The 27,424-nt window shown below is 46.2% G+C and overlaps 1 protein-coding gene across 1 annotated transcript in view; it reads right to left on the bottom strand.

Annotated features, from left to right (window-relative positions):
- Nucleotides 1-1,694: 1,694 nt before the first annotated feature.
- The window catches only part of CIT (citron rho-interacting serine/threonine kinase), a 191,349-nt gene continuing 165,619 nt past the window's right edge, over nucleotides 1,695-27,424 (bottom strand). Inside the window, 11 exon segments of the mRNA NM_001329948.2 lie at nucleotides 1,695-4,147; nucleotides 6,030-6,333; nucleotides 13,534-13,713; nucleotides 13,851-13,929; nucleotides 16,614-16,694; nucleotides 17,462-17,590; nucleotides 17,688-17,796; nucleotides 20,197-20,289; nucleotides 24,009-24,148; nucleotides 26,077-26,212; nucleotides 26,366-26,446. Coding sequence (NP_001316877.2) covers nucleotides 4,124-4,147; nucleotides 6,030-6,333; nucleotides 13,534-13,713; nucleotides 13,851-13,929; nucleotides 16,614-16,694; nucleotides 17,462-17,590; nucleotides 17,688-17,796; nucleotides 20,197-20,289; nucleotides 24,009-24,148; nucleotides 26,077-26,212; nucleotides 26,366-26,446 — 1,356 coding nt within the window. The 3' untranslated portion in view covers nucleotides 1,695-4,123.

The following is a 27,424-nucleotide window of genomic DNA, read 5'->3' on the forward strand; positions in this document are numbered from 1 at the left end:
ATTTGAGTGGACAAATAAGAAACTATTTTTCTCATTTAACACTGTAGGCCTAGAGCCACGGTCTACATGCTTTAGACATCATTAGCAGTATTTAAATTGCCAAGGAAGACATGGGACTAAAACTAGAACAGACCAAGGTTTCTCAACCTTGGCACTATTGAGGCTTTGGGCCAGATAATGCTTTACAGTGGGGGGCTGTCCTTTGCCTTGTAGGATGTTGAGCAGCATCTCTGACCTCCACCCATTGGATACCAGTAGTACTCCCGAGTTGTGACAACCAAAAATGTCTCCAGACATTGTCAAATGTCCTCTGGGAGGAGGGAAGCAAAATCTCCCCATGGCTTAGAACCAGTGGAACAAGCCAGTGTAACCACTGTATTCTGAGAATGGAATCTGAGCTGGCCCCGACGAATGCTTTCTATAGCAAATCACATTCAAGAGGTCCAATTCTGAAGACAGTCCTATTAAGCAAATTCTCTTTTGGCCTAACCCTCCAAATCCTAAAGTTCCATGGTTATGGAATTTGCTATGCAATCAACCTCTTTAGTCTGGTGACAATTAAGTTGTAAGCGCAGAAAACATGACATCTAATTTTGTGCTTATGAAACAGGAGTGGCCAGCATGAAGAGTTAGGCCTCATTTTACGGTGTGGTTGTGGAATTGGTTGGTTGTTTCTTTCGGGCTATTCCTTAGGGTTCAAACACTCTTCCTTGGCACTTCCTTTTGAAACCAAACTATGTTGACTTAGCTTTGGAAGTTTTCTGTGACCTCCCACAATCCTCTAGACAATCACTGAAATGCTTGGTTGATATTTAACAGATGTTTTTCTAATGCTACGAGGAAAGAAAGGTTCCACATTTCACTTCTTCATCTTCTGAATTATTTTCATTCTTACAACTATGACCTTGTGGCAGATTTTCATGCCCAACAGTAACATCGAAAAGAACAGAATTGCATCTGTGGTTCCCATCACAAGCAACAAAGACAGATACGACTCTGCGAGTCCAATTTTGACCGTGGTCAGACGACTTCATTAGAAAATAAAAATTCAAAGACTACAACCCACAGGAACCATGAAAACAAAAACATCACCATTTGCCAAAACCCTTTTGTCTGGATCGAGCAAGTTTATGCTAACAAAGAATGAGAAAAAATTTATCTTGCAAACTGTAAAAGTTCCTCTAGTTAAAAATGGAAGTATTTTCATTTTTAATTACCTTTGATTTGAATTCTTCTCTACAAAGAAATCTACATTATTAAATTGTAGTTGGCCTTTTAATAGATGAAAGAAATCTTGAGCTGACCTGTTCCTGGTTAGCTGATTATAGAAATGGGTAATCCATTCTTCAGTAATCCTTTCCAAATGTCCTGTGTGACTGCTTGAAGAGCTTTCCAGCTCTGCAGTCCTATAAAATGACCTTAATAGCCAATTCATGGTTCACTGGAAGTATTGACCAAATTTCCACAGTCAAACTCTTGGCAGAGAATGTCACCAATCGCTTAATTCCAGGATAGCAGTGTGCCCTAACCACCACGTGGCTTCCTCTATCCCACTCCAGAGGAAAACCCTCCCCACAACGTAAAGAAGGTCCCATCCATGATAATACACCTACACTGACACGCTGGTGATAGTTTTTCTTTCACAGTCTCTCAAAAAAAGAAGAGGTCATTGCACTAAAGCACACATTAGTTTAGATCATTGCTTTATTTCACTAATTGTTCAACAACAAAGTTCATTCCTCTCAAGGTGGATCTTGAATCATTCCTTGTGTTCTCTTCCTCGTTCTGAATAAAAAAGGTAATGAAGAAAAAGCCTGTACTTTTGGAGACCTAGAATCTTGATTGATGCTAATAAGCTTTTGACAGCAATTTTGTGTTACGGTATATCCTGCTGGCATCTTGGTGGTCACACGGAGCTCCCCACCCTCCAGTGAAGATGGCTGTCCACAACTACCACCATTGAAACCAAAAGTAAGTGTTGAAAAATGCACCTTTTACAATAAAAAAGTAGAAACCAATTCAATTTCCTCTTTTTTTTTTTACGAATATAAAGTTTCTTGTAAATATGTACAGTCTTTTGAGCTAGTTCTATATAGCAGAAAGCAGTTCACAGATGAGACACACAATATACATTTTCAGGGCTCAAGAAGCCCATTTCTCATGGAGATCCTAAATGAAATGCCAAGACTGAAAGACCCATTTTCAGTGACCTTTCCAAATACTGTGGACCAAGAGACAAAAACTTCAGCAAACATTCAATCAAATCTGCCCTGGGGACGGGAGGGGAGGGAGTACGACCCCACAGACTCCAAGCAACACATAAAACGCCACAGCAGGACATCTGCCAAAGGAGCTACCACATGGAGGTTTGTAGGCGTTTCAAACAAGAAAGCACTTAGGTTAAGACACGAGCAGGAAGGAGCTGGGATGCAGGCCAGGTTGCAATCTGGAAAGGGATCTGAACTGTGGACACAGTTGAAAACACGGTCATGTTCACCTGCTGCGGTGGAAACGGGTCTACCTTTGAGCCTACCTAGGAGGTGCCTGGGTTGTTGAGGCGGGCCTAAGAGTCGTGGAGGACCCAAAGCAACAGATGCCTTGTGGGAGATTAAAGGCAGAAATAAGGCCGCGAGTCAGCTTGCCAACTGCAAAGCCTCTAGGTTGGTTCTATACCAGTTGCCAGGAATTTCGTACTCTAATAGGAGGGTCCGCAGACCCAGTGGGAGCCGCACTGCACCTAAGGACTTCCCAACCCTGGCGGAGCTGGAAGAGTTGAGCTGCGGCTGCTTTCTCAAACTTCCTGGTCTTAGGTCTAGCCCTAGGGAAAGGCTCATTTGGAAAGTCACAGTTTCGTGGGGTAGAACCGCGCTGGATTGGGTGTGAACAGAGTCATCCTCTGCAGGCAGGGAAGTGTGAAGTTTGGAGGGGACACTGAGTGGGAGGTGGTGGTTTGCTGAAATCCTTCTCTGGTCGTAAGGCTTGAGCGTTTTGTTTTTTGTTTGTTCAGTGCTACAGACTGCAGCTTGTGGTGGCCAGTTAGTCGGCAAGTCGTCAGAGGGTCTCGATTTGGCAGGAGCTATGGGATGGTATTAATACATTGGCAGAGCAACCCAAGGGGGCAGCACATGCAGTGAACTGCCATGCAGAACTCCCGACGGGCCTCTTCCCCATCCCAGAGTGGGGAACAACACGCCGTCACAGACAAGGAAGTGGGTGCCCCCGTCCCCTCCCCGACCCCGAGACCCAGGAGTGCTGGGCTCCGAGCAAGTCTATTGCATGCTTTCCTGGCCAAAGCTATACGGAAAGCGGGAACAGCAGGCTGGGGAGATGATGCTGGGGGGTGGGGAAGGAAAGCGTCTCGAGGTCCCTTGGCCCCAAGTCACTGCCTCCGAGCTGAGGCCCCGATGACCTCCATACATTCTCAGCTGGTGGGAGGGGAAGTCGTCAAGGCCATAAAAGGCAATGAAAACAGTAAACATTTGGCTACGATGTCACCCTGGGGAAAGCAGGGCCATCTATGAGAATGAACAGGAACAAGGATGAACCTACTTGGCTGCGGGAGGTTGGCCAACTGACCGGGACTCTTCTACACTGTGCCTCGGTGGCAAAGACCTGATGATGTGGTCGAGCTAAAAATGACTACAACAGGAAATACGTCGCTATTCAAATCTATTAAGAATTCTGTTGTCTTAAAAAAAAAAAAAGGAAAGAAACAAAGAGAAAAAAAAAAAGAAAAACCAACCAATCCTAGGATCTTAAAGTAGCTAATTAGGATTCTAACCATGTTGTAGTTAGCATCCCGGTTGGTTTCCTTTGATGAACTAACTGGTACAGGCTAGAGCTAGGTACAAAAGTTTGTGAATGCTTTGAAAGAGTAACAAAGTGCAAAGAGATGACTGCAGGGAGGTGCCCAGGGCAGGCACCGGGCGCTGACAGCTCCGAAGAGCCTCAGCCACCTGCCCCTCCTGGAGACAGGGGTGTCCGTGCCGAGGTGGGTCTGGGCCCCGCTGAGCCAGAGGGTGGCTGAGCACGTGGGCGCTTGGGTCCCCATCAGCAGAGTTCCATAGTGTGTTTGGTGTTTTCCTGCAGATCAAGATGAGGAGTTGGTTTTTCTGGCTGAGATTTATACTGAAGACTGGTCCCAGACCTAGGAGTGAAATAAGGAGGAGGAGTGTTAGCCATCCGAGGCCAGAAGTTGCTGTGCTCACCTTGCATGATGCAAATGGGAATCTGCAGCCCCTGGGCTATCCCCTTCAGCAGCTAGCAGTGAGTGCTTGGCAGGGCAGCACCCGCTCCAGAGCCTGGGGAAGCCAGGGAGTGAAACTCACTGGAAAATCCCAAAGCCGTGTGTGTACCTGCGATGCTGTAAGCATGTGATACACACACATGCACATACACAGTTTCATCGGTCAGTTGGGAGGGATAAGAAGCCATATGGATGGTGTTTCCTTCTTTCTTTACCAGCAGGTGAACTGCAGGTGGCATCAGAAGGAGAATGCCACCCAGAAAATCAGCCCCAAATGGCAGAAAGGTGGCTCCTTGACCTGCTTAGCCTGCTAAGGAGGCACCAAGCACTTGAGCCATGCCCTGCCTGGGGGAGCCCCTGGTCTTCAACACCCATCCCTCTCCTCGATCACAAACCTAAAATTACACAGATCATTCATGCACATGATTTAAACATTTCCAAAAGTTCAAAGTTCTTCTGGAAGGCAACCACTGTGAACACTTTCTGTGTAGCCTTCCAGAAAAACAATTTATATATACACGTGTGTGGGCTGAGCGTGGTGACTCACGCCTGTAATCCCAGCATTTTCGGAGGCCAAGGTGGGAGGATTGCTTGAGCCCAGGAGTTCAAGACCAGCCTGGGCAACATAGCGACATTATGTCTCTAAAAAAAATAAAAAGGGCCGGGGGTGGGGGTGGGAATCAGACAGATGGTGGCTTGAGCCTATAGTCGCAGCTATTCAGGAGGCTGAGGCTGGAGGATCACTTGAGCCCAGAAGTTCAAGGCCATGGTGAGCTATGATCACACCACTGCACTCCAGCCTGGGCAACATAGTAAGACCCTGTCTCTAAAACAAAACAAAACAAACAAACAAACAAAAAGTGGGGGGAAAAGTTAGCCAGACGTGGTAGCTACAGCCCATATTCCCAGCTACTCAGGAGGCTGAAGTGAGAGGATCACTTGAGCCCAGGAGTTTGAGGCTGCCGTGAGCTATAATCACGTCACTGCACTCCAGCCTGGGTAACAGAGCAAGACGCTGTCTCTCAAAAGAAAAAAAAAAAAAAAGAATATGTGTGTATGTGTGTGAATCTATATGTGTGTTTGAAAAAAGCATGCAACATTTCATATAGGATGCTATCATTTGGGTTTCAAAAGGAGAGCACACATATATATTTGCTGGTACATACAGAATATCTCTAGAAACTGCTACCACTTGCCTCTGGAGAAGGGAAAACATTTTTTGGTAGCTATTATATTTTGAGTTATACGCATACATATTTTCCTTTTTAATTACACACACGTTATCCATTTGCTTAGGAAGTTTTTTTTTTTTTTTTTTTTTTTTTTTTAAGACGGAGTCTCGCTCTGTCACCCAGGCTGGAGTGCATTGGCGCGATCTCAGCTCACTGCAAGCTCCGCCCTCCGGGTTCACGCCATTCTCCTGCCTCAGCCTCCCAAGTAGCTGGGACTACAGGCGCCAGCCACCACACCCGGCTAATTTTTTGTATTTTTTTAGTATAGACGGGGTTTCACCACATTAGCCAGGATGGTCTCGATTTCCTGACCTCGTGATCCACCCGCCTCGGCCTCCCAAAGTGCTGGGATTGCAGGCGTGAGCCACCACGCCCGGCCAGGAAGCTATTTCTTAAGGTACATTTTCTTCCTAAATTCCTGTGTCTCACAAAGTCTGAATTACAGTCATGGAGTTCCTTTTTTAAACAACAGTGGCCCCGTGGGGGCCTCAGTTCCCCAAGTCACTCCTGGCCTCCGCAACAGACACACAGGCCTCGGAATGCTGCCTCACCTTGTTCACCTGGGACAGCGGGGTCCTCACGGCTCCCGCAGGCAGCCGGCCCCTGCTGCTGTCTTCAAACAGCCTCCCGGGGGACCGCTCTCTCCGCGTGCTGAGCATCCGGCCCGGGGACTTCTCTCGCTCCAGGGGGCGGCCAGGAGACTTGTCCCTGCGCAGCTCGGTCCGCCCCTCGCGGTAGCGGTGGGGTGTGCTTGGCTCTCGCGGGTGGCTGGGGCCTTCGGGCGGCGCTGGGCTGGAGGCCACGCGCTTGGTGATGTGCTCGTTGTACGTGGGCGGGCCTCGCTTGTTGGGGCTGCTGGCGACACAAGAGGAACGTAGGGAGCTGCGAGGCCACAACCCCAGAGGGGCATTTTCCTTCTCACCTGAGCAACCCCCTCCTTGACCCAGCCTCACCACTGATTATCAAGAGATTAGACCTGGAGTTCTTTGGACTTTGCCTGCATTTGATTTTGGTAGCAAAGACAGGGAAGAGAGCAAAGATGGCAACAAAAGACAACCCACCTTCCTCAGCGCAGGCTTTCATTTACTGAGCACCTACTGTGTGCCAGGCCTGTGCTAAGTTCTTCATCTGCCATCTCTCATTATCTCATTAAATCATCACAGCAGCTTTTGAGCTATGAACAAGCATGACCCTCACTGTACAGGCAAGAAAATGGGGACAGACAGGAGTTAGGTGACTTGCCTGAGCTAATGAGTGGTAGAGCTGGGATTCCAATAAAGACCAGTTTGATAGGCCGGGTGCAGTGGCGCACACCTGTAATCCCAGCACTTTGGGAGGCCGAGGCAGGTGGATCACGAGGTCAGGAGATCGAGGCCAGCCTGGCCAACATGGTGAAACCCCGTCTCTACTAAAAATACAAAAATTAGCCGGGCGTGTTGGCGTGCGCCTGTAGTCCCAGCTACTCAGGAGGCTGAGGCAGGAGAATTGCTTGAACTGGGGAGGCGGAGGTTGCAGTGAGCCAAGATCGGACCACCGCACTCCAGCCTAAGTGACAGAGCAAGACTCCGTCTCAAAAAAAAAAAAAAAAGACCAGTTTGATGTCATAAGCCCCATATAATATCCTACTGACCTACTATTTCCCAGAGCCTAGAAGGCACAGAAGGAAGTCATCAACTAGGAGGTCAGCCTACTAAGACCCAGAAGTCAGGGACCCACAAAGGCCCTCAGTGCAAGGAAGCAGTTTGGAGAAACCCTGTACTGATCACTGTTAACTGCCATGTCTGTCCCACTCCTGGGCCTGGTGTTTGGTCACCTCTGCCCCCATGTGGCTTTCCAAGAGTCTCTGACACCTGATGCAAATGCAGATGCTCAGAAGGTGGATGGTTCTCAGTCATGACAATAAGACGACCGAGAGGTGTAGGGATCAGGCCTGATAGAGTCAGGAAACTGAGCAGGGCAGACAAAGTAGAGCGGGCTCAGAAAACGTCCCAGGCCTCAAAGGTTGATAATTAGTAACCAAACAGTTGAAAACACTGGGGCCTTTTTGTACAACCCAACCCAATCCTCCACCCACTCCTGGCCTGGATATTTCAAATGAAGATTTCAGCAGACCCAGGGGCCAAACTCCCTCTCTGAAGATGTAGTAAGACCTACAAACACAGAGAGAACTGAAATGTGGCCTTCTGAGTCAATTCTTTCCCACCCTTGATCAGCTCTAAAAGTACTAGGGTCCCTATTATCTCAGCATAATTTGTGCTTGGAAAAGGCCCTACTTAAAATGGGGGAAAAAAATTACAGTGAATATTACTTGAAAACATATTTTGTTTGATTGAGGCTTTATCTTGGAATATAAACTTATTTTATGCTAGATATTTTTAGTATTTAAATTACAATGCAATTACATGCTGATTCCAAAAATGAACCAAGCATGAATCACAGAATGATTTGTTTTGTGCTAATTGTCTCAACAAAATTGTTGCTAACATGCTCTGACACCAACGTTGGACACATTGGACTTTTGCAGTGAGATCCTAAAGAAGGCTCTTCAAAAATATTTGAAAAAGCCGGGCACAGTGATGCATGCCTGTAGTCCTAGCTATTATTAGGAAGGCTAAGGAAGGAGAATTGCTTGAGTCCAGGAGTTCAAGACCAGCCCGGGCAATATGGCAAGACCCCGCTTCTAAAAAACTAAAACTAAAAATTAAAACAAGAAAAGTGTTTTCCCAAAGGACTATCTTAATCCTTGATATTTAAATCCTTCTCATTGGAAGAGGCTATAATTTTATCAACTTGTTCATTTCTTTCTTCAATTATTGGTCTAACTGTATCAGAACCTCTTCTGTCAACGTCCATAATTGAGAAGTGACAGCAAAGACAGTGTTTATTGTGGAAGGAGAGACTCTAGAACAGGCTTGAGGGCCAAATCCGGAAGATGCTTGTTTTTATAAATAAAGTTTTATTGGAATGAAGCCATGCCCATCTGGTTATGCATTGTCTTACAGCTGCTTCCGCATGACCACAACAGGGTTGAGCAGCTGAGACAGAGACCATATGGCTCACAAAGCCGAAAATATTTACCATCTAAACCTGTGCAGAAAAAGTTTGCCAATTCCTCCTCTACAATATAACAGAGAAGTTGGTGTGCAGAGATAATTTCATAAGGGCTCAGTTCATAGTGAATAGTTTCATGCCATGCTCTTGCTTTCCCATGCAACTGTAACGTTTGGAGATTCAGACAACGAATGCTCAGAAGGCCAGAACCCCTGTCTCTGCAGCAGTAAGATTTAAGATAACTCAGATTTCAACATCTTGAAATCAAGGTTTATATTCATCTCTAGCCATATGGCTTTGAAATCTGGAAGACAAACAAAAAAATAAATTCCGAGTAGGAGAACTACATTAAGCCTACTTGTAATGGAAAAGAAATGATAAGATGTGTCCACAAGGAACTATCATAAAACAAATGAGAGGGTGCTCACTGGCCAGGGGAAGAAGGATTGCTCAAGGGAAGGCCATTCAGGACGTCAGCTGAGATTAACGGGAGGAAGGAACACACCCGTCATTCCAAGCCAAGTGGGCAGTCTTCCATCTCCTTATCCATTAATGACCCATAATCTACCACATCAATTTTATGGTTTTTTGGCAAGGAGTTACGTTTCCTGCTCTGCTAAACAGACCAGGGCAACGAAGCCTGCAGTGAATCAGACCCAGAAAGCCAACCTTCTACATTCTCAACTGCCCAAAGAAGTCAGCGACCAAAAGATCGTTCTATAAGCCAAGAGATAACCAACTACTGATTTTCCAGACATGCCACAGGAAAGCAAACACTTTTCTGCCCCTCGTTCTCAGGAACTGGAACTGTTTTGATCACACAGTAAGCAACTCCTTTGAGAGACTATATAATCTCAAAAGCAAGGTGCCTGGCCACCTATCCAGTGAGGCAACGGAGGAAAAAAATCTAATCACAATATTTCAATGTGTTTCTGGCATGACTTGGGAACTACTTAAAAAAGATCTAGACATTTTCAGGGGAGGACTGTGGTGCACTGAGCAGTCACTCTTGAAGCAGGGCCAAGCCAAGAGTTAGGAGCATTTAATTATTGGCACTTCTGGTTTTTCAGCAAGTTCCTCAGGTTAAAACCACACTAACCAAACATTTCAGATTAATTAACTCCTATACATCAACAAAAGAGAGATTATTCATTAAGACAGTCTTGCCCAAGATCTTGGTATTTTGTAATATTAGTTGTGGTTCTTCCACCAAATTATGGGCTCCTGGAATATAAGAACATGCTTTCTACATCTCTGTATCCCCAGCCATAGACATTATGTCAGGCACATGGTATGGAGTCCACATAACTATTTATAAGGTAGACACACCTTATAATAATCCAGAAGATTATCTTAGGTCATTTATTCCCGGGGTTAAATAATCTCAGACCTTCTTTGCAGGCCAAGGTTTCAAACTTCCTACACCTCGAGCTGGATCTAGCTCCTAGCACTGTGTCAAGACAAGGCCAGTCCCACTTCCACACGCAGCTGGTGGGATGGCAAATGGGAGAAGCCTTCAGGGCAGAAAACTCCACACTGTCCATCAGATTTACAAATCCACATCAGCCGTCACCCATTCACCCACACTTTTCTAGGAATTTATCCTACAGATAGATTCCTCAGCATGTAAAATGACGTAAGGAGAAAGTCATTTATTGCAGCAACAGATTGGAGACAACTCAAACAGCCATTAATGAAGAAGCAGTTAAACCAATTAAGGTACAGCCCTGATAAGGAAGGTTGTGCAGGCATCTGGGGAGAAATGAATGAATAACTGCTTCTCACACTGACACGGAGCAATCGCCAAGACACATCAAGGTACAGGAGAGTATGCAGAATATGCTGCCACTTGTATTAAAAAGGAGGGGTGGTTGCGTGTAGCGGCTCACACCTGTAATCCCAGCACTTTGGGAGGCCAGGGCAGGCAAATTGCTTGAGCCCAGGAGTTCAAGACCAGCCTGGGCAATGTGGTAAAACCCTGTCTCTACAAAAAATACAAAAATTAGCCAGGTGTGGTGGCGGGCGCCTGTAGTCCCAGCTACTCGGGGGGAGGCTGAAGTCGGGGGCTCTCTTGAGCCCAGGAGGCGGAGATTACAGTGAGCCGAGATCACACCACTGTGCTCCAGCCTGGGCACAGAGTGAGACCCTACCTCGAAAATAAATAAATAAATAAAAATAAATAATAAATAAACAAGGAGGGGAAGGGCACTTCCAGAATGCCAGACTAAGGACCTCTCACAACCTGTTTCTCCATAAAAGCAACAAGATCACTGGCAGTTGTCAAAAGCAACTTTTCAGAGCTCTAGAAATTAACCCTAGCCCTTTGCGCGGCCACTCTCGAGGCAGGGTCAAACCAAAAGAGTCAGGAGCACGTGGGTATTTGGCACCTCTGCTTTTCCAGCAAGTTCCTGGGATCAAAACCACACTGAACAAGCATGTTGCAAAAAAGGCCTGCAACAATTCAAAGAGTGTTTATGCAAGAAAAACAAAGGAATCTCAGCAAGAACCGAATGTTTTGTGACATTCAACTTGCCCCATACCCACTCCCCTCTCCCCAGATCTGCGGAACAGTTGAAACCAATGTCCTTGGAACCACGGTAGCTGTGAAAACCAGCAGTCTAGTAGCCACTGGAGGGAGCAGATCAGGATTGAAGCTCCCCAAAAAGCCCCATCCCCAGAAAACTGTTGCTATCTGACCTGCCTAGCGACGCTCCGTGGAAAAGACCCATTCTCAGGGCAGTGGATCTGACTGTACATTTGGTTGTACAGTTGTCCCTTGGTGGCCTGGGGGACTGCTTCCAGGACTTCCTGTGGGTACCAAAATCTATGGATGTTCACATCTCTTATATTAAATGGTGTAGGACCAGACGCAGTGCTTCATGCCTATAAACCTAGCACTTTGGGAGGCCAAGGCGGGCAGATCACTTGAGCCCAGGAGTTTGAGACCAGCCTGGGCAACATGGTAAAACTCCATCTCTACAAAAAATACAAAAATTAGCTGGGTGTGGTGGCGCACACCTGTAATCCCAGCTACTCATCAGGCTGAGGTGGGAGGATCACCTGAGCCCAGAGGTCGAGGCTGCAGTGAGCTGGTACCACTGCATTCCAGCTTAGATGACAGAGACCCTGTCCCAAAAAAAAGTAGGGGGAGTGTATTTGCATATAACCTACACACATCCTGTTGTACACTTTAAATCATCTCTAGATTACTTATAACACCTAATACAATGTAAATGCTCTGTAAATAGCTGTTATACTATATTGTTTAGGGAATAATGACAATTTGTAAAAGCTTGAACATGTGCAGTACAAACACAATTATTTTTTCAAATATTTTCAATCCATGGTTTATTGAATCTACAGAGGCATAACCTATAGACAGAGAGGGCTGGCTGTATCGGCATAAAGGATCCCTAAACGGAAACACAAAAACTTCAAAAAATTGGTTCCTTCCCAGGTGGGGACCTGGGGAGAGGGAGTGAGGAGAGTTAGGAGGCAAGAGAGACCCAGAAGAGAGGCTCTGTACTGTACACCTTCCTTATCCTTTGAATTCTGTGCCCTGTGGTTAGATTATCAATTCAAAAAGAAGTAAAATTTAAAAAGAATGCCTTTTAAGAAGAGGCCTTTTTTTGGAACATGCTTGTTCAATGTGGTTTTGATCCCAGGAACTTGCTGGAAAAGCAGAGGTGCCAAATACCCATGTGCTCCTGACTCTTTTGGTTTGACTCTGCCTTGACAGAGACCACTCAGAGGGCTAGGGTTAATTTCCAGAGCTCTGAAAAGTTGATTTTGATAATTGCCAGTGGTCCCGTTGCTTTTATGGAGAAACAGGTTATCAGAGGTCCTTACTCTGAAATTCTGGAAGTGCCCTTCCCATCCTTTTTTGGTTTTGAGATAGGGTCTCACTCTGTGCCCAGGCTGGAGTACAGTGGTGTGATCTCAGCTCATGGCAACCTCCGCCTCCCGGGCTCAAGCAGTCCCCGCCACCTCAGCCTCCAGAGTAGCCGGGATTACAGGCACACACCACCACACCTGGCTAATTTTTGTATTTTTTGTAGAGATGGGGTTTTACCACATTGCCCAGGCTGGTCTTGAACTCCTGGGCTCAAGTGATCTGCCGGCCCTCATCTCCCAAAGTGCTGGGATTACAGGTGTGAGCCACCGCACCACCTCCCCTCCTTTTTAATACAAGTGGCAGCATATCTGCATACTCTCCTGTACCTTGATGTGTCTTGGCGATTGCTCCATGTCAGTGTGAGTTCTTCATTCTTTTCCCCAGATGCCTGCACAACATTCCTTCCCAGGGCTGTACTTTAATTTATTTAACTGCTTCTTTATCAATGGCTGTTTGAGTCCAATCCTGTTCAGGAGGTCTCGCATTCCAGGGAAGGCACGAGGCTGGCCAGGAGTCCCTGACCTGCTCTCACGACCTCACACCTCTGGACCTCCAGGCATGGCTTGCCTTCCCTCCTGCCTGAGCACCCCTCACTGGTCTCCCTGCCCCCACCTCGTATCTGATGGGAAATCCTCCCTCACCTCCACGTCCAGGCTTTCAACCACCCCACCAGGGCCTCATCCTTCCATGCCTTAATCTCTGATAGCCAGCATCTCTCCCACTGCGCTGTGAGTGCCATCAGGGAGGGGCTACGTCTGCTTTATTCACCATTCTCCCTCCCCCACAAGCCCAACAACTAGCACCGCAGAATACCTGCTAAAGCAATAAATGCCTAATTTGTGCTCCATTTCTCACCAAGCCAATGAAAATACCCAGGAGAGAAAGATCAGACCTCTCCCCTCTGACTTTGCAAGGTGGTATTTTCTAATTCTCCTGATGCTCATAATGGTCTGTGTTATTTCAGTGCCGCAGATCGCAAACAAATGAATGGTTTGAGCTTAAGAACAAAGTGAAGATTGGGAAACATTCTACTGGTTTAGTATCACTTCCTTCTGCCTTGCAGAAAAGCACGTTGCCCCTGGTACTGAGGAAGAGGAGAAGCTGGTTACCTGCGGGAGGTGGACGGGCCCCGGTGGTGTTCAGTGCCGGACTCTTTCACGAGGTTTCCCTTGCAGCAAATGACCCTTAATTTATCCTGGTATGAGGACGCCAAGTAAATCGCTCCTGAGGAAATGGCAGGGCCCAGGTAGCGCGGGTTCGGGATGTCCAGGTACGCTCGGGCAGGGGTCCTGCAGAGTCCCAGAGTTCCAGTTACCTTCATTGCAGGCTACCTCCATTGCTAGGCAAGTTAGGAAGGAACATGCGGCCGGCCCCAACACCTACCCCAATAGCTGAAGTTTTCCATGCATGGGAGGACAATGCTTACCCTGCTGAGGAGCGTGCCTGGATCTCAATTACTTCGAGTGAGTTGAAGTGGGTCACAAACAGATAGGGTTCTCTGTAGGCTGTGTGATCACCATGCAGGCACAGTGTGGGCCAAAGAATGGTGAAAAGAGGGAAAATCAAAATCTGGCCGCAATGCATTCTTTGACCCAGCAATCCTGTGTAAAGCAACTCACCCAACAAATACATATCTATGCGCCAGAACAGTCATGCATGTTCGAGGATATTCACTGCCGTGTGGTTTGTTACAGCAGAAGATGGAAAACAACTCAAGTGTACAGTGTAGGGATTGGCTAAATACATTATAATACATCTGGGCGTGGTGGCTCATGCCTGTAATCCCAGCACTTTGGGAGGCCAAGGCAGGTGGATCACCTGAAGTCAGGAGTTCCAGACCAGCCTGGCCAACATGGTGAAACCCCATCTCTACTAAAAATACAAAAATTAGCCAGGCATGGTGGTGTACACCTGTAATCCCAGCTACTCAGGAGGCTGAGGCGGGAGAATCACTTGAACCCAAGAGGCAGAGGTTGCAGTGAGCTGAGATGGCACCACTGCACTCCGACCTGGGCAACAGAGGGAGACTCCGTCTCAAAAAAAAAAAAAAAAATTATAATACATCTATGGAATTCTGTGCAGCTGTAAACATGCATGAAAAGGCTCTCTTTGTACAGATATGAAAGAATGCCCAAGGTACACTGCTCAGTGCAAAAAGCAAGGTTCAGAATCATGTGGGAAGTATTCTGCCTTACTGATTTTTAAAAAGCTGGGAAAAAGAATATATATATTTTATGTGCTAGTATTTGCATAAAGTACTGGAAGGACAAGAAACTCATATGAGCTTTTTTTTCTTTGGAGGAATAGCGATGGAGAATTTGGGAGATGGACTCTCTGGGTGAGACTTTTCATTGTATACCTTTTAAAACTGATTGTAAACATCTTCAAAGAATTCAATTTTTAAAAAGACTAGGTTCAGGCTGGGCGCGGTGGCTCATGCCTGTAATCCCAGCACTTTGGGAGGCCGAGGCGGGTGGATCACCTGGGATCAGGAGTTCAAGACCAGCCTGGCCAACATGGTGAAACCCTGTCTCTACTAAACATAGAAAAAATTAGCCGGGTATGGTGACAGGCACCTATAATCCCAGCTACTTGGGAGGCTGAGGCAGGAGAATCACTTGAACCCGGGAGGTAGAGGTTGCAGTGAGCTGAGATTGTGCCATTGCCCTACAGCCTGGGCAACAAGAGTGAAAATCCGACTCAAAAAAAAAAAAAAAAAAAGACTGGGTTCTATTTTAAAAAAAAGACTGGGTTCACAGATATTTAGACATTGCTGGTCTTCTTAATACTCTATCTCTGTATGACAGTGTCACTGAAACTAGAGCACACAGGACTGGAAATATTTTCTGCCTTAAAGGGAAAAAGCACTATTATTCCTTGTGGCAAGACTTGGTATTAGACTTTTAAAGTCATGGGTTCTGGTATGCGTGCCCTGGTGCAGTTCCCTGGCCTTGAATCTGGGCTGACTCTGCGGTCTGCTCTAACCAGTAGAGCGTGGTGGAAGTGAGCAAGCTTGCCAGCTTCTGCTTCTATATTCTTGGAAGAAGCCAGCGTGGAAAGCAACAAGGCCTCCAGCCACCAGCCGCAGCTGAGCGCCCACATTATGGCCAGCACTCATTGCGTGCCATGTTTGTGAGCCTGTCTTGGGCTTTCTAGTTGTCCCAGTGGCCCTGCTGATACCACATGAAGCAGAACTGTCCAGTCAAGCCACGGAGTTGGGGCCAATAATAAGCTGTTGTTTGAAGTCACTAAGCTTTCAGATGGCTTGTTATGCAGCAAGAGAGAAACAAAATAGCCTCGAAGGGTATCTGGGCCACGACGGCATTTCAGAACATTCACACAGATACGTATGTACATACTTGTATGTATGTGTGTGTTTAGTCTTTGATCCAACAGTTCCACTTTTAGGAGCTTATAATCAGGGGGTGCTATCTAACAAGTGCAAAAAGATTAGTACAAGGATGTTCATCGTAGTGTTGTTTACACTTACAAACAAAACGGGCATGGCCTTACTGCTTTGCCTAATTAGAACTGGTTAAGTGAACAGGTGTTCAGCTATGCCATGGGACACTCTGCAGCCTTTGGAAATGACTGAAATAAATCTACAGGAATTGGGCTCCTTTCTATCATGAGAGCCTAGCAAATATTTCCCAGGGCTGGGACTGTGGGCTGGTGAATCTGGCGTAGGCAGCTCTTCATCGAGCCTCAGAATCTTTCCATGAACAGTTCTCCGGGTGACTGTTACACATGGCACTTGGTATCTAATGGAATTCACATGCACAGTGCTTAGGCCAAAAAAGAAAAAAATTTCCACTTGCAATTGCGGTTTTTTTTGTTGTTTTTTTGAGACAGAGTCTCGCTTTGTCACCCAGGCTGGAGTGCAGTGGTGTGATCTCAGCTCACTGCAACCTCCGCCTCCTGGGTTCAAGCAATTATCCTGCCTCAGCTTCCTGAGTAGCTGGGACTACAGGCACATGCCACCATGCCTGGCTAATTTTTGTATTTTTAGTAGAAATGGGGTTTCGCCATGTTGGTCAGGCTGGGCTCAAACTCCTGACCTCATGATCCACCTGCCTCGGCCTCCCAAAGTGTTGGGATTACAGGCGTGAGCCACCGCACCTGGATGCAATTCTTTTCCAGGACACCAGCTGCTGGCAAAAGAGAAGCCCCCACACTGAGCCTCACGTACCAAAGGCCAAAGGTAAGCGACTCCACTTGAGATCGTCTGTGCGGCTACGTCTTCCGTAAGAATCCACGAACACTCCAAATTCTGCAAGGTGTCAAGAGCACGTGGGCATTAGCACAGCCAAGAGCAGGGGCATCAGCGACACACATGGTGATGGAAGAATGAGGAGCAGAGCCCAGGGACCCCTGGCCAGATGGGACTGACTGTGAAAACCAGAGGCTCTCTGCTGAGCCAGCTCTCAGCTTTATTAAAAATGAGGGACTTTTTAAATTTAATTTAATTTATTAAATTTTATTAAAGAAAGAGAACTCAAGTGAAAAGAAGGAAAGGAATAAGAGGAGGAGAGGGAAAGAGAAAGAGACAGAGAGAGAGGGGAATGAAGCGATCCGGAGGAAGGAGGACAGACAGGGAAAGACGGAAAGACTCAGGAAAGAAGGGAAGGGGGAGGGGAGGGAGGGGATGGGGAGGGGGAGGGGAGGACCCAAGAAAGAAAGAAAAGAAAGAATGAAACAAAGAAAAAGACAGATAGAAGGATGGAAAGGGAGGGGAAGGAAGGGCAGGACGAAATGAGGACAGAGTAAGAGAAAGGAAAGGGAGAGAAAGAAAGGCAAGGGATGGATGAGGAAAAAACTGCCTGCTCTTTGGAGAGAATGTGATAAAGTTAGACCACGCTAGTATCTGGTGATGGAGAGGAGCATCCCCAAGGGGACTTGGTGGTGCTGGAAGGACATTCTCTGTACCCCTAGTCAAACCTATCCTGCCCCAGAGCTCCATGTACCCTCCTCCAACCCCTCATGGGTCCCTAGTGTCCATGAGGACCCAAAAGGGCAGTGGGTGCAGCCACGACTCACCGTGGAAACACAGCAAGTACTCCTCTCGCTGCCCTGCGCTGTTCACCTGCACGATTGAGACAGGGAAGCTGTTGGAAGAGGCGGCAAACACAGCAGGTGCCAAGGAATGGTCATTCTTATCCAGGAATTCTGTAAAGGCAGGCGAGAAGCGGGGCTTCAGGAGTGAGTTCTGAGTCTCAGCGCGGCCTGAGCCATGGGTGGGTGGGAAAGAGGAGGTGGGTCCTACCCTCGAGCGTGTACTGCTTCATGTCAATTTCGTAGAATTTATTGGTTCCAATGAGGATACTGTAATTGGTGAAGTGGATACAGCTGCAGGGCTCTGAGGTCTCTATCTCCTGAGACATGAGAGCAGAAGAGAAGGGCGTGAGAGGTAACACAGGGCAGCCAAGGTCCACAGCTGTTCTGCTTCTGCCTACAGCATCTAGCCAAGCCCTGGAGAACATTGTCACCAAGCTTGTTCACGTTGTCATAGAAAGCCATTCATCTTTTTTTTTTTTGGAGACAAGATCTCGCTCTGTCACCTAGGTTAGAGTGCAGTGGTGCGATCATAGCTCACTGCAGCCTCAAACCACTGGGCTCAAGCAATCCTCCCACCTCAGCCTCCCAAAGCATTAGAATTACAAGCTTGAGCCACTGCACACGCCCCATTCACCTTTCATGCCTCTCAGGATGAACAGTGATCCATTTGTTATCTCTTCCTATTGTTCCATGCAACCCAAAACTAAGAAAACAAGGTCAAACTGCAGCCAAAAAAAGATGGGGTCAGAAACACCATTCCAGGCTGGGCGCAGTAGCTCACATCTGTAATCCCAGCACTTTGGGAGGCTGAGGCAGGTGGATCACCTGAGGTCAGGAGTTCGAGACCAGTGTAGCCAACATGGTGAAACCCCGTCTCTACTAAAAATACAAAAAATTAGCCAGGTGTGGTGGTGTGCACCTGTGATCCCAGCTACTCAGGAGGCTGAGGCAGGAGAATCACTCAAACCCGGGAGGCAGAGGTTGCAGTGGGCTGAGATAGTGCCATTGCACTACAGCCTGGGCGACAAGAGCAAAACTCTGTCTCAAAAAAAAAAAGAAAGAAAAGAAAGAAACAGCATTCCAATGAAGAGACAGATCTTGAACAATACAACATTGTTATCACAGGAAAAAAAAAGACAGGAAAAATACAACAACTATTAACAGTGGTGGTCAGCAGCAATGGTTTTGGTTTCCTTCTTTTTGCTAGCTTCCAAGTTTCTAGTTTGAACCTATATTACCTATGCAGTCATCATCATGATCATCATTATTGTCATCTTAATTACCTGCTTCCTGATTATTTTTAGTTGTTTTTAGGCCAATCCTAATGTCATCAAAAAACCAGGCACACCTATTCAAAATGTGTGGCCGGGAATCATAAAGAAGCAATGATTTCTGAGAATTTTCCTGAAGCTAACAGTTCAAATTCTAGTGAGCATTATCATCATCACTGAATATTTCTTGGTCACCTACTAAGTATGGGAAAACTTTGAGGAAGCACGATATAGTGAAATGGTAGGAAAAAAAATCAAACTTCAGTTCTGGTCTCAACTTTGTAACTGAGGATTTTCTGCCAGCCTCAGTTGTCTTACCTGAAAATTGGGAATAACTGTCTCTGCTTTTCAGAACTGTGGTGAAAGGTGCTTGTAAAACAGCCAGTTCAGTCCCTTACAGGGTGGGCACCCAATGAACACACCAACTAAACTAACACCACCCTGCCCAGAATGGAACAGTTTCTCTAACAGGTAATGACCCTTATATATTATTCACCCTTCATTTCACTTTTTTTTTTTTTTTTTTTTGAGATGGAGTCTTGCTCTGTTGCCCAGGCTGGAGTGCAGTAGTGCAATCTCAGTTCACTGCAACTTCCACCTCCCACGTTTATGCAATTCTCCTGCCTCTGCCTCCCAAGTAGCTGAGATAACAAGCACCCGCCACCATGCCCGGCTAATTTTTGTATTTTTAGTAGAGACAGGGTTTCACCATGTTGGCCAGGCTGGTCTCAAACTCCTGACCTCAAGTGATCCACCCTCCTCGGCCTCCCAAAGTGCTGGGATTATAGGCGTGAGCCAACATGCCCAGCCTCATTTCATTTCTGAGACTAATCATGAAAGCACCAGAAATACATCAGGCTTAGGAGGAGTGGGACACTCCTAGGTAGGGACATCAGACAGCATTCTCCAGAAGCCAGGCAGATTTAAGGATCTAACACACATCTCGTCCATATTGCAGTCATCATCACAGCTCACTCTGCTCCGAAAAGAAGCAGCTCCCTAATTACATATCAAAATACTGCTAGCACTGGTTATTGCAGAAGGTTATATTAATAGACACCTCTAGAATTTGAGAAAGATTCTGATAAGTGCTACCTGGGACTGCTAGGATCTTAGAAAGAGCCCCCCCTTTTTTTTTTCCACTGGTTTTTCCTATCAGTCAACTTTCTGTTCTAACAAAGGCTGAACTCACTGGGCTGGATGGGGAGGCAGTTCGCAAATGTGAGAAGAAAAGCAGGAGGGAAACCGCAGCTACTAGTGGCCCTGGGGAATCCTCCACAAAGGAAGGATCTCGCTGACGACAGAGGTCACCCCAGGCTAAAGGCCCGCAGGGTGGAAGGAACCCAGTACAGGCTGTGTCCCAGGACAGTGCACTTTCCACACTGGCTCGCTGAGAGAGCAGGACTGGCTTTCCCACGTTCAACCAAGGCAAGGCCCAGGACTTACTTTCCGGATGCAGTATTTGCTGAGGTTTTCGTTGTAGCGGAGAATGACGACTTTGCTGGGCATGGCTGCACAGATGCAGAGCCCGTTCTCAATCTGAAAAGCAACCAAGAAAAGAAAAAGACTGTCACCAGTGTGATACCGGCTGTGGGGCAAAACTAGGAAAAGCTCTCAGGCTCAGCGCCATTGATGATTCAGACCAGATCATTCTGTGTGGTGGGGGGAGGGCTGTCCTGGGCATCGCAGGATATGAGCAGTATCCCTGGCCTTGACCCACTAGATGCCTGCAGCACTTCAATGTGTGACAATCAAAAATGTCTCCAGCCATTACCAAATGTCCCCTGGTAAGGCAGAATTACCCCTGGTCGAGAACCAAGGCTTTACCTGGGATCCAGAGAAGGCCTCAGGGAGGCACCTGACACCACACACCTTTCCCACACATGTGCCTTCTGCTGGAGACAGAATCTTTTGACAAACTTACCTTGTGAGGAGGGAGAAGACAGAATGAGGGAGGGGAGAGGAAAGGTGGTAGAGACTGCTAAACGAATTTAGAGAAAATTTCTTTTCTTCTGAGACGGAGTCTCACTCTGTCGCCCAGGCTGGAGTGCAGTGGCATGATCTCGGCTCACTGCAGCCTCCACCTCCCGGCTTCAAGCCATTCTCCCACCTCAGCCTCCCAAGTAGCTGGGACTACAGGTGCGCACCACCATGCCTGGCCAATTTTTGTATTTTAAGTACAGATGGGGTTTTGCCATGTTGGCCAGGCTGGTCTCGAACTCCTGGCCTCAAGTGATCCACCTGCCTCGGCCTCCCAAAGTGCTGGGATTACAAGTGTGAACCACCACACCCAGCCCACATTTAGAGAAAATTTCAATACAAAAGGAAAAGTTCTTAGCTAAGAACTCATACACGTGCAGAGTTCTACATCAAAACGTTCTTTTTCTAGAACAGCTGAAACCCTTTTAACGTCTCCTGCTACAACCAGATGTTTATCATTCACCAAATGAGGCTTACTGCTCAAATTAGTCCTGGCACGAAGGTCAGCAGCTGGTACAGTGGGAGAATGAAGATGGGCCGGGATAAGGGAGGAACACACAAGAAAAGGGAAATTGTTAGCCATGTTCTATTTCTTGGACTGGGTAGTGAGTGTGTGGATGCTTATGACATTATTAGGCTTTATGATTTACATATATGTTCCATACATTTTTTGAACAGTTCAGATATTAGAATGAAAATAATTTCTAATTTAAAAAACTAATTTTTATTAGCTGGGCATGGTGGGCATGCCTGTAATCCCAGTTACTCAGGAGGCTGAGGCAGGAGAATCACTTGAACCCGGAAGGCAGAGGCTGCAGTGAGCCAAGATCACACCACTGCATTCCAGCCTGGGTGACAGAGTGAGACTCGTCTCAAAAAAAAAAAAAAAAAAAAAAATTTTGGCCAGGTGCAGTGGCTCATGCCTGTAATCCCAGCACTTTGGGAGGCCAAGGTGGGTGGATCACCTGAGGCCAGGAGTTCGAGACTAGCCTGGCCAACATGGTCAAACCCTGTCTCTACTAAAAATACAAAAATTGGCCTGCTGTGATGGTGCGTGCCTGTAGTCCCAGCTACTTGGGAGGCTGAAGAGGGAGAATCGCTGAAAGCCGGGAGGCAGAGGCTACAGTGAGCCAAGATCATGCCGCTGTGCTCCAGCCTGGGTGACAGAGCAAGACTCTGTGTCAAAAAAAAAAAAAAATGTTGATTGAGCGGCTGAATGAACAAATGTGCAGTGTGCTCTCTTCTGAGGGTCAAAATGCGATGGTTTTCAACAGCAGAACGCCAGTAGCCTCAGGGGGTCTATAAACACCTGATTCAGACTTAATTAAAGTTATACATGTACATGTATATATACCCGCAAACACTCTTTTTTATTATTTTCTACTTTAACTTTTAAGTTCACAGGCACATGTGCAGGTTTGTTGTATCAATAAACTCATGTCATGGGGGTTTGTTGTACAGGTTATTTCATCACCTGCATATTAAGCCTAGTATCCATTAGTTATTTTTCCCGATCCCCTCCCTCCTCCCACCCTCCACCCTCTGATGGGCCCCAGTGTGTGTGTTCCCCTCTATGTGTCCATGTGTTCTCATCATTCAGCTCCCACTTATAAGTGAAAACATGTGGTATTTGTTTTTCTGTTCCTGCATTAGTTTGCTTAGGATAATGGCCTACAGCTCCATCCATGTTCCTGCAAAGGACATGATCTCATTCCTTTTTAGAGCTGCATAATATTCCATGGTGTATATGTACCACATTTTCTTTATCCAGTCTACCATTGATGGGCATTTAGGTGGATTCCATGTCTTTGCTATTATGAGTAGGCTGCAATGAACATACACATGCATGTGACTTTATAATAGAATGATTTATATTCCTTTGGGTATATACCCAGTAATGGGATTGCTGGGTTGAATGGTATTTCCATTTTTAGGTCTTTGAGGATCCCCACACTGTCTTCCACAATGGTTGAACTAATTTATACTCCCACCAACAATGTATAAGTGTTCCTTTTTCTCCAGGACCTCACCAGCATCTGTTATTTTTTGACTTTTTGATTAAAGAAGCAAACAAAGGTATTTTATGTGCCACTTTTCAATATGCCAGAAGCTACAAATGAATTAACTTGAGTTCTCATGAACTGACTTTGTTATGTAAATGTCATAAATTCGAATTTTTAAATTCCTTGTAATGAAACATACTTTCATCTAGTTCAGACATGGAGATCCACATTAGATTTTTTTTAAGGTTCATCACTCTCTCACAGACACAGCAGACATACACATGCACATGCACACGCACACACACTTATTTTTAAATTATGGATCATCCTTCTAGTTTTGTTAATTTTATTCCCATTTTGCTCTCAGACATTTATTTTAGATTCAAAACCTGTACAAATTTCATGGCTACACAAATTATTTCACATGCCTAAAGGAGGCAACAGAAATTTAACCTAGTTTGAGGATGTACAATTGTGAAAGTTGTCAGAATCAAAATGGAGCTGCCAATGTTAACAAAACGCTGACATTAGAGCAGGAGGAGGCCATGAAGAGAGGATTCTCACACTTGTGTGCCTGATAAAAAAGAGACTCGACGAAAACCACAAAGGCCATTGCAATCTGTTCTTTTTTCCCCTGTCACCAGGCTGGAGTGCGGTGGCGCAATCTCGGCTCACTGCAACCTCCGCCTCCTGGGTTCAAGTCATTCTCCTCCCTCAGCCTCCCGAGTAGCTGGGATTACAGGCGCCTGCCACCGTGCCCAGCTAATTTTTGTATTTTTAGTAGAGACGGGGTTTCACCATGTTGGCCAGGATGGTCTTGATCTCTTGACCTCGTGATCCACCTGCCTCGGCCTCCCAAAGTGCTGGGATTACAGGCATGAGCCACCGCGCCCGGCCAGGCCATTGCAATCTTACACAAAAAATATTTCTGCAAGGACATCCGCCCAGTGACTACCTGTCCAACCTTAGACAAGCGTCAGTCTTGTTATTAATCTTTGAAGCCAAGGATAATTATTTCAAAAAGACTATGGAATCCTCACTTACAAACCTCTGTCTTCCTTTATCTCCCTAGATACCCACATAGTTTACAATGGCACATGTATTCCCATTGCAAAGCCCTGTTCCCAAATCAATCTCTTTTCTTTCAGAGAGCCCCTCTCTGTTTGTTATTTAAGTTGACACTATCTTGAAGGTCAAATCAATGAGCTCTGTGGGAAGAGAGGTAGTGTCAATTTCCAGAACATTCCACCAGCTAGGACTCTGAGGGGAGCTTACCTTGCCTGCCCCAAACAAGTGGCAGCCCTTGACAGCTTCAAAAATGTTGGGTGAGATGTCGGGCTGGGCAGGCAGGTGGGACTGGGCCAGGGACTGTTTCACTTTCTTCACGTCCACAAGACACAGTGCCCGCTCTTCTCCTGAACAGGAAAAGGAACAACCTCTCGTCAGCGTGAAGCCGTTAAGTAAAGGTACGGGATGGTGGTTCTAGTTCTAGTCACAAGTAAAAGTCACAAGAGGCCACACAGATGATCTGAGTTTTCCACAAATCCATATAAACACATTTTAGGTCCATGATTTATTTATTTTTTTTTTTTTAATTTTTGAGACAGAGTCTTGCTCTGTTGCCCACACTGGAGTGCAATGGTGCAATCTCGGCTCACTAAAACCTCTGCCTCCTGGGTTCAAGCAATTCTCCTGCCTCAGCCTCCTGAGTAGCTGGGATTACAGGTGCATGCTACCACGCCTGGCTAATTTTTTTTTTTTTATTTTTAGTAGAGACGGGGTTTCACCATGTTGGTCAGGCTGGTCTCAAACTCCTGACCTTGTGATCTGCCCGCCTCAGCCTCCCAAAGTGCTGAAATTACAGGCGTGAGCCACCATGCCCGGCCCAAGTCCATGATTTAAATCTAAGACAATAACATTTGGCCTTTTAGTCAAGATTCTGAGGAGGGTGGAATTCTGCAGACATAAAATTGGAGAATGTGAACTGTACTTTCAAACATGCTCCCCAGCAAAGTAAAGAACGAATGTGTGAGGGAGGAATGAGGAGGCATTCTATGAAAAAACAGACTTAGACTATCCAAATATGTGGATGTCAGGAGAGACAAAAGGCTGAGGAACCGTTCAGATTAAAGGAGACTAGAGAGACATGATTAAATGCAATGCAAATTCGGGGACATTATAGAAGCCACAGGTAAAATCCAACTATGGGCAGCATAGCGGATACTTGTATTATAGTAAGGGTAAATTTCCTAAATGCAAAAATTACAGTATGTGAAACTATTCTAAATGATACTCTATGTGTGGATACATGTCATTATATGTTTTTCAAAACCCATAGAATGTATACCACCAAGAAAGAACTCTATAATGTAAACTGTAGACTTGGGGTGACAACGATGTGTCACTGTCAATGTGTCAATGTAGGTTCACTGACTCTAACAAACGTATCACTCTGGTGGGGGATGTTGGCAGTGGGGGAGGCTATGCATATATGAGAATGGGGGTATATGGGAACTCTCTGTACCTTTCAATTTTGCTGTGAATCTAAAACTGCTCTAAAGAATAAAATAAGGAAGAGAGGAAGAGACGGAGGAAAAAGAGCTGAGATTAAGAAAGGCCAGTTCTTGTCCATAGTATGTCAGTCCCTGGATCCAGCCATGCCTGAAACAAGACCTAACTGTTGTTGTTTTGAACACTGAATTGATATATTACTTTTTTCCCCTTTAAAAATAATGTCACTAACACAGACAGAAATAAATTGTACCCTGGTTATGTGACAGAATGTCTTCAATCCTTAGGTTGATATACTGAAGAACTTGGCGTCATACCTGCAACTAACTCTCAAATGGTTCAGGAGAGAGAGAGAGAGAGAGAGAGAGAGAGAGAGAGAGAGAGAGAGAGAGAGTGTGTGTGTGTGTGTGTGTGTGTGTTAAGAAGACAGAGAAAAAAATTATGACAAAATATTAGCAAATGGTGACTTGAGAGAGATCACAGAGTTAACAGAGCAAGCAAGCTCTCAGAAGGTCAGGGCCCACAGTGGTTTCGTTGCAATCAGGACAAAGGGTTTGGCTTTAGAGAGTCTTTGAGGCTTAGCACTCTTCACTTGGCCTAACAGTGGGATGTTCTTTGGGAATGTCAGACTGTGCTAAACTGGATACTGGAAGGGAACTCAATCTGGACAGAGGGGGTCCATTAGCTGAGGCTTGGGCATCTATGGGGACACAGAGATAAGAGCTACAACGGCTCCTCTCTACTATTTTGTGTTTTACGAGCATGAAACGTGGCTTCAACATATTGGCTCCCTTGAAAGTAAAGAAAAAACACCATGTCCTTGGCCTCACACCTGCTATCATGAGTAGCTTCTCCAGGTCCTTGATAATATAAATTTGGAAGACTGCTCCAATTCCTGGGACATGGGTTAGGGAGTTTTTCAAGACATTCAGGGCATAGAGCCCTTCCTCGGTGCCCACCAACACCACCTGCAAGGGCAGAAGTCCGAAGGCAGAACATAAGCACGGTCACGTCACCAGAACAATCTCTAGTAAGAGCAACAAGGCCTCCACAGCCCTTTCTTTCTTGATGGGGTGTGGCTGTAACCAGACACCAGCTGGCCGTGCCCATGCAAGCATTACCTGGTCACTGAAGGGCAGTGTGCAGTTCATGTCTAGACGGTCATCACCTTCCAGTTTCAGCAGGGAGTTTCCAAGCAGTTTCTTTTCATAGGTGAAAGAAAAGAAAAACAGAAGACATCGTGAGGCTGATCTGTTTATGACCAAACCATCCAGAGAAACCAAGAGAAGGTTAAGGCCAAGTTATTCCTGGAAATGCTCAGAAACGCACATATGCTCTTAGCTCAGCCCGTATTTTGATCTGAGCTCCAAATGCAAAATGCGAGTGCTATTGGTATCTCTGGGGCAGCTGTTAATTAGCATCTGAGTTATAACTTGGCTGGGATGCAGAAATAAGGGAGCGTAGAAGACATGGAAAGCTATTCTGTGATAAGAAATAAGCTGAAGCTAAGGAGATTTCACCTGCGCAGGGTTAATAAGACACATGAAAGACTCCTTCCCCCATGAGGCTGCAGCAGAAGTGCAAAGGCGCCGTGTTAGCAGCGAGCCAGCACGCCTTGGCATCTCTTTACCTGAACCCAGGCAGGCAGAAGCTCGTAAGAAACACAGTCGCGGGCCTATTGTACACATATTAACAAGGATTTCAGTAAAAGGCTCATGTGTGAAACGACCAACAAGTCATCCAAACAGGTCTAACCACTGAGTAAAGCCCTTTTCAGGAGGCTTGTGGTTAAGAATCTGCCAATTGCTGACACATAAAGTGTTTATTAGGAGTGAAGAGTCTGAAAAGAGCTGTTTGGTCTTCGCTGGAGCAAACGTCAATGAGCAATGAGCACTGTTTGTATCCTGGAACATTTTAGGTGGGGTGATGCCAATCACAGCACACCTACGTTTCTAACAGCTTAAGGATAAGTAGGACTCCAAACCTGCCTACGGAAGAGCAAATACTGCAAAAACAACTGAGATGCTTATGAAAAGCCTTCCTGGAGGGGACGCAGCTGCCGGCAGCCTATTGTGCTGCTTTGTGGCCAAAGTGCTTCTAACTCAAGCCTTCAAACCAGACAAACTCATTTGAGTAAACAGGAGAGAGGATTTCCTTATAAGTACATTTGCTGCTGCATC

The sequence above is a fragment of the Pan troglodytes genome, chromosome 10, assembly GCF_028858775.2.
Source record: "Pan troglodytes isolate AG18354 chromosome 10, NHGRI_mPanTro3-v2.0_pri, whole genome shotgun sequence".
NCBI lineage: Eukaryota > Metazoa > Chordata > Mammalia > Primates > Hominidae > Pan > Pan troglodytes.